The sequence below is a fragment of the Berghia stephanieae genome, chromosome 5 (genome assembly GCF_034508935.2).
Source record: "Berghia stephanieae isolate SIO BIC M18660-M18661 chromosome 5, UCSD_Bste_1.3, whole genome shotgun sequence".
Classification (NCBI taxonomy): Eukaryota; Metazoa; Mollusca; class Gastropoda; order Nudibranchia; family Aeolidiidae; genus Berghia; species Berghia stephanieae.
In genome coordinates this window covers 65,323,000-65,330,499 of record NC_088364.1, presented here as the reverse complement: position 1 = coordinate 65,330,499, position 7,500 = coordinate 65,323,000, and the positions used below count along the sequence as shown (strand labels likewise).

The 7,500-nt window shown below is 35.1% G+C and overlaps 1 protein-coding gene across 1 annotated transcript in view; it reads left to right on the top strand.

Moving 5' to 3' along the window:
• Positions 1-7,500, top strand: part of LOC144973410 (cytochrome b-c1 complex subunit 2, mitochondrial-like) — a 13,720-nt gene that overhangs the window by 1,751 nt on the left and 4,469 nt on the right. The window contains exons 3-10 of the mRNA XM_078915841.1: positions 1,036-1,191; positions 1,635-1,699; positions 2,416-2,472; positions 3,054-3,187; positions 4,276-4,373; positions 5,190-5,343; positions 6,444-6,507; positions 7,170-7,308. Of these exons, the coding sequence (XP_078771967.1) occupies positions 1,036-1,191; positions 1,635-1,699; positions 2,416-2,472; positions 3,054-3,187; positions 4,276-4,373; positions 5,190-5,343; positions 6,444-6,507; positions 7,170-7,308 (867 nt within the window). The remainder of the gene's footprint in view (positions 1-1,035; positions 1,192-1,634; positions 1,700-2,415; positions 2,473-3,053; positions 3,188-4,275; positions 4,374-5,189; positions 5,344-6,443; positions 6,508-7,169; positions 7,309-7,500) is intronic.

Sequence of the window (7,500 nt, the reverse complement as noted above, 5' to 3'; positions counted from 1 at the left end):
GATTTATGGATTAAAACTAGCTGAGAGCACTTCACGTTTGAATTCTGCTGTTATTTAGGTAGGACAATTTAAGTGGAAATCCATTGTATGGAGCTAAAAACAAAGACATGAAAGATGCAGTGATGATGACCTAAAAGTTACTAACTTAGGAAAGTGTTTTGTGGTTTATTGCTTTAATCGTATAATTTCAAAATGCCTCTTCTTATTGTCCAAAATACTTTTCATATATAGAAAGAAATTATCTCAATTATCTCCTCCATGATGCCAGAATTTGCATACCATTGAGCTTTACATCATAGTTGGGAATTTTAAATGAAAGCTGGAGGAATTGTGGAAAATTTATTATTTGCCCGTAAAAAATTGAGTTAAACCTGGAATGCAACTTTTAGCATCCTTTTCTGAATTTTCTTCTCCCAACAGTCCCTCTCATTTTCTGCCTCTGTTATACTTGACATTCCCATCTTTATTTATATGCATTTGTCATAGACTCGAAAGTTGATCTCTTGATAAACAGAGTACTGAAGAATCCTTAGATGCAAATTATTTACAAGAAATTAAACATTTTATAACTCTTAATTTGTATTGGAGAGAGTAGTGCTTCAAGGGTTAACCATTACTAGATTGATATTAATTATATCTAAGACATAATTTGTTGAATCAGCCTTTTAAAAAAAAAATTTTCTAAAGAAGAAAGGATTGTTATGAATGTGATGTTTGTTGCACAGTCATAACCAATCGTTTATTTAGCTGATAACATTATGGTTAATTTGAACAACTTCTTTATGGGTTGATAGAACATATGTTTTTACATTAAAAGAAACATGACAAGAATTATTCTCACGGGATCTTAGACTTTCAAAAGCTCTGCGATGGAGAAGGAAGAAGATAAGTGCTTAAAATCCAGTACCTAGGTTTATATATAGCCCAACAACTAAATACAGAATGCAGGAATGTTTAATTTACATGACTGATTGCATTTCCTGTACTTTTATAAATAAGATGAAATCCTTTAGGATTGTTTGATTTTTATTTCAGTGCTCGGTCAAGAAGTTGAGTAATGGCATGACAGTTGGGGTGATTCCTTCTAACTCCCCAGTGTCCCGTCTTGCTGTGGTGGCCAATGCTGGGTCAAGGTTTGAAAATGGAGACAACCTTGGTATCTCCCATTTCCTCCGCATGTCATCCAGACTTGTAAGTTCTGAAAATTTATATTTTTTTATTTATTTAAAAAAAACATCAACTTTGAACCTAATTTGTACTTTTGTTTTGAATATTGACATTTGAATCATATAGTGAGGCACTATTCATTTGATTTAATTTAACACAATATCTTTTTGTGCTGATTAATTCATTAAAGGCTTTTATGACTTAAAACATTTCGCAGTGTAGGATATTAAACGATCAGTGATGAGTGATATTGACAAAGTGAAGTGTTGTTTGCTACTTGCTTCTGGGTTCAAATCTGGGTGGAAAATTTTTAATGCTATTTTTTGGCAATTTTTTTTGCGATATCATGATGCAGATGTCTTTGTAACACTAGGCATATAAGACTATTTTGCTTTTGTATGCTTATTGTTTGTGAATTGTTAATTAAATGGCTATTTAGCTATCCATTGTTTGCATGTCCATTACAGAGGACTGAAAATATGACAAGTTTTGGAATGACAAGGACAGTCCAACAATTGGGTGGTGATCTCACGTGAGTTCATTTTCTTTATCAAATTTGTAAAAAGCCTTGTTCTCTGAGTAAACAGGGATGTGAGGTATTTATGAAAAGATCCATTGAAAAGAAAAACATTGCATTTTTGGCTCACCAATCTTATATTATGTTTATGGTTGAACATTGAATTTTAAATGTAAATTGTATTATCAAAGTTGAATATTGTCTTTGTTTTTATTAAAAAAAAAAATACTGAGCAGAATGACAGCTATTTTTTGAACAAATTAAATGTATACAAGATGGAAAGGACACATCTTGATAAAAGTGCCTTGCCGTGATTGTGTAAGAACATGATGGAGTAAGGAAAAAAAGCGGTCCAAAAGAACCCCCCAAACAACATGGGATGGATAAAAAGTAAAGCCAGTTGGTAGTTGTGGAAGGCTAATTATTTTCGGCTGATTTCCTGTTTTGTGTTTAAAAAAATAATTTTTTAAATCATTTATTTTTTGCCTGGCACTTTAAACTTTTAATTGTATTTGACAGTTTTCATAAAGTCAGGCCTTTGTATGATCCTACAAACGTCTTGGGTCTGGCACATCATTTATGGGAGGGGAGTAGAGAGTGAAAATAGAGGTGAATTGATTCACTTGATACCAAGTGGTTATGTATTTTATTAGTTTAATGTATATGATATATATACTCTCACCTAGGTACAAGATTTTAATAATCTCTTACCAATGATGTTTCTTTTACAGGATCATGGGAACAAGGGAGTATATCTATTTCAAGACCAGTGTGACCAGAAATTCTGCGTAAGTTAATAAGTATTTTTTTTCTATTTTGTTGGAACAAGACCTTGATTGAATTTTGTTGAACCTCTATTTAGTTCTATGGTGATGAACTAATGATAGGGGAGGTCAATAGTACTGTGATGGGTCTCTAAACTTTTATTGAAAGGTTGAGGCTTTGATCATGATTAAAGGAAAGAATAAAGATACAAACAAAAAATTACACTTAAAGGCAAGTGTATTTAACAGTTGGCTAAAGATTGATTGAGTATGTTGTTCAAAATGCATCTGTAGGCTGAAATTAACACGTATATCATGATTTGGATGTAAATACAAGTAAATGTATCATTTGAAAACACAAAATAAAACTATATTTCTAGATATATGTTATGTTTGATTCTAGGAGAAAAAAAAAAAAAAGTGAAACTCACAAGATTTTTTTCTCCCGCATTTTTGACTTATGGTCTGATAATATCAATAATTCACATTTGTTGTTTGGAAGACAAGTCAGCATGTTCGTTGAAAATCGATAACTGCTTCAATTTTAATATAAATTTCTTCCCACTTAACAGAGATACATGTATTTATTTCTTCCCACTTAACAGAGATAAGGCAGTCAAGGTTTTAGAGGAGCTGACAACAAAACAAGCTTACAGAGGCTGGGAGGTTACAGATGTCCAGAATGATAAAAATGGCATGATTTTGGATCTTGCCCTCTATCAGACACGCCCACATGTCCGTATGTAGCTAAAGTTTTTGATTAATTTTACTTTTTTTTGATTTGTTAATTGGAAGTTCGTTGTTAATGTGTGTTTTATATTGACAATTGCCTAAAAATAAATCTTTGAATTGAATTTAAATATATTACTCATACACCTTTATCAGTGATGATACTTTTCCGCGGATCCGCGGAAATCCGCGGTTTTCTTTCCTTTCCTCGGTTTTCCTCCTCAGATCCTCGATCCGCGGATATTTCCTTCATTTCCTCCTTTTACTTTTTTTTTATATAATAAGTCTTTAAAAAATACCTCCTTTTTAAAAAAAAAATATATATATAAAATTTCCTCCTTTTACTGGACTCCGGGCGTTTTAAATTGTACTCAAAAGAAGTCATCCTGCCTACTTTCCTGTGGTGCAAGAATGTTCTAGGTGAGTTTTCCGTTTTTCCGAGACTTTTCCTCCTTTTTGACTTTTTGTGAGTATCATCACTGCTGTATAAAAAACTTAGATTGTCAATTTTTTATTAAAATGGATGGAGGATCCTGATTATTTGAAAGAGAAGGAGTAGATGGCTTGGAATAGTTGGATTTGAGTAGATTACATGACAGTCAAATAGGAAGACAAGCCTTTCCAGATTCCAGATTGCATGGCAATCAACTAGTAAGACAAGCATTTCAAGACTATTATAACCGGAAGAAGTTAAAGGGAAGAAGTTTGAGATGTTTAATAATTAATAATTATGATAATAAATTTCCTTTATTTTATTCATCCCCTAGAGGAAATTTGTCGTTAGAGTCTATTCCAAGGGGAGATTGGAATAACCCAGGCCTTAGCTGCAGTGCAGTGCTGCAAAGCTAGCAAAAGTGAGGTTATTTGCTCAAGGCCACGTTGCGCGAACTCAGTACTTTTCGGGTACGAAGCAAAACCGTACCGACCGTAGAAGATTTCTCTTAGCACTCAATATTTCTACACCTTTATAATCATCAGAATAATATTTTTAAACAGTGATAATTTACCCCTTTCCATTATCAAGTAACTAAAACCCACATATGATATTTTTTTTGTGACCCCAGCAATGGATGTTAATTAAGCAACCTTTTTTTGCAGAGGCTGTGGAATTGCTTCATTCAGCAGCATTCAGAAACACTCTTGGCAACTCTTTGTATGCTCCAGAACACAAGATTGGACAGTACACACCCGAACAGGTACATTTAGGCATACTCTTTTGGGTTGCCAAACCATATCAGATTTTTAAGGACTCACTTACTTACTTATTCGAACCAGTGACCACCTGAGCTCTAGCCCTTCAGTCTTATGCCATGAGGTAGAAGTTAGACATCTTTTGTAGTTGTTCCAGGTGACTATACAGCGTGTTAGTGATGTTTGGATTTGGTGGGAGGAATGTACATCTCATGTCTTCAAGAGGTTGACATTCAAGCAAGTGGTGTATTACTGATTCATTGGGAGATTTTTAAGGACAGACCTGTCACTTGATATCAATAAAACCCTGATTTACAGATTTTTAGGGTGTCAGACTCTAACTGAGCAAGTGCATGTGCTGTCGAAGTATGAATTTTAACTGATATTAAAGCCCATCTAAAAGCACACAACAAGTGTTATTACAGAAGTAGCACTGTTTTTATGTGTTTTTTTTTTTTTCAAAATCTCATCCACACACTCACATGGTTAGAGACAGTTACTCTTGATTTATTTATTTTTTGGTTTGGCCATACTTAGATTCATTTCCTCTTGATTTGCTTTTTTGTACCATGTACTAGACAACCATTTATAGATTAATTCTTGTAATTTATATTCAATGGTGGATCATGTTTTGGGATCTGAACTACACTTCTTCTTTGCTATTGCAATCTACACGGTTACTTAAAAAAAATCCCACCCCTCATGAAAATATCATGTTGTAGAATCTTAATTTATTTCTCTCTCTTGAAATTCAAATGTATAGAATGAAAACAAAAGTAATAAACTAATTATATTTATCATTAAAATTTGTCGACACAAAGATGATGCAATATGTGAAGACATACTTCAGTGGTGGGCGTATGGCTCTCATTGGTGTCGGAGTGGACGAGGCCCTTCTGGAAGACCTTGCTTCCTCCTTCCAGCCATTTGCTTCTGCCGGGGTGCCAGTTGAAAAGTCTGCTTATTACGGTGGTGGTAAGTCATTCATATGTCATAGTTCATTGTGCTTAAAAAGTCGATAGGTATACAGGCTGAATTCTCAGCATTTGCTGATTCAGACTTTGCATGATTTTCAGAAACAGACTTTAATCAGCCTTGATACCTATTTGTTATTTGAACGCAAAACAAACGATCCCCCCCACCCGTTAGTTCATCTATTTCGTTATTTCTCTCTATTGTTCTTTATAAAATATATTGCATACTCATATCGGAAAACCCGAATAAGATATTTCGTTCCTGGACTTTACGTTCGTGATCTCTGTGACCGAAGTGATCTATGTCTGAATCAGTAATATTATTATAGTTATAGATGCTGATTTCGCTGGATTTCAGCCACTTGACTCACCAGGCCATAACCCGACTCGCAGTTGCGCATTGAATCATGGACGGTGTGAAAGTGAGAGTGCGGTCCGTAAACTTTGTTTACAAACATTTCAAGTAATCCTGCAGTTTTGACTTATCATCTTGATGATCAAATTTCATCTAAAGATAGCTCACAACTAATCGTCATATCTACAATTTTCAAGCGTTCTACATGATCATCTTTATTCATAAAATGCTGAGACTTTCGTCACGCAATGCGATATTAGGCATCGACGCGTCTGATTTTATGTTACGTATTTTTTTTTGGGGGGGGGGGGGGGGGGGGGGGGGTGGGGTCATGCGACATATGGCTGACATTTTCAGCTTTTCGCAAATTGTGCATTACAGGCTGGTTCATTGCTTTAAGGTTGTTCTTTTATTACTATGGTGTAAAAGTCGTACATTACTGCATTTTAATATTTTTCTCTTATTACGGTGGTGCAGTAAATTGCATATGTCTATTGTTGTCCTTAAGGGTTCAGCTATGTGACTTTTGAGATGTACCTTTATTATCAATGATTTGTCAACGATGCACTTCCAAGATATTTGATTTCTCCTTAAAGTTGATGGATTTTTTTTGTTCTCTAACTTTGCCATTCATTTAAGAATTATGGTTCCCATAAAATAATTGGGGTGGGGGGTTGTGCATTTCAATGTAAATGCTTTATGTTATACCTCTGTTGATGAAAGTATGATTTCTTATTTTACCTCAGGTGAGATTCGTCAAAACACAGGAGGTGAAGTTTCTTATGTGGCTGTTGGTTTTGGTGGACCTAGGTAAGATTCATGACTTTTCTCTCTGAATTCCAGTAATGGGTGTAGTAAATTATGTATTCTTAAAAGAAGTAAACTTTTCTGTAATTATAGTTTTACAAGTTTGCCGATTTTAAGTATATTTACGGAATTCAGTATTGTTCAAAACCTCAGTATATTTCTAATTACCTGGTGAAAGGGGAAAAAAGTAAGCACGTAATATCTTTTCGCAGGAGTTCAGTGTTCAGATAGGGATCGGCAGATGTGTTTGAGTAAAAGTTCAGAAAATATTTTCCTCCTGAATCGGCAACCCTGAGTTTTAACTTTTGATATAGGTCAGTTTATCTGAACTGAATTCACATCATATGGCTGTGTTTACTTTAGAAATGTAGACCAGGTAACTTAAGTGGATAGGAATCATTTGTATCGGCATCACAGGGGGGAGGGGGGGGGGGACTTTTGTTACTTTTTGCAGTGTTACTAGGTATTTAGCAGGTGGAGTCTTTTATTAGCAGGGCATATTGAAGTAAATTGTTTGGACGAGAGAAAGAGATAGGAGCGGTATTGGATATTGGACAAATTTAGATAAAAAATAATATATAAACAAGACCAGGTAGCAGATTGGACTATGCATTACATGAGTATCCTGCACAGGATAGAATATTTTTCTTTCTTTTTTTTTTCAGCCTCACCAGCAAAGAGCTCCTGGCTTCAGAGGTGTTGCGTCACATCTTGGGCACAGGACCCCATGTCAAGTACAGCAGTGGTACCACTGGGGCTCAATTGGCCAAGGCGGCCGCTGGGGCCACCGATGCTCCTTTCCATGTGAGTGGTAGTTGACTAGGAATTGGATTATGACGAAACCTGATGATTTGACATTTCTGTGCGGCTATGTGGTCAAGTGGCAGGACGCTTGCTTTCAGATGTGAAGGTCCAGAGTTTGAGTCCTGAGCAGTGCATAGTTGAGTCCTTGTAAAAGGCTCTTTACTTACATACCCCATACTCAGATGTAACATG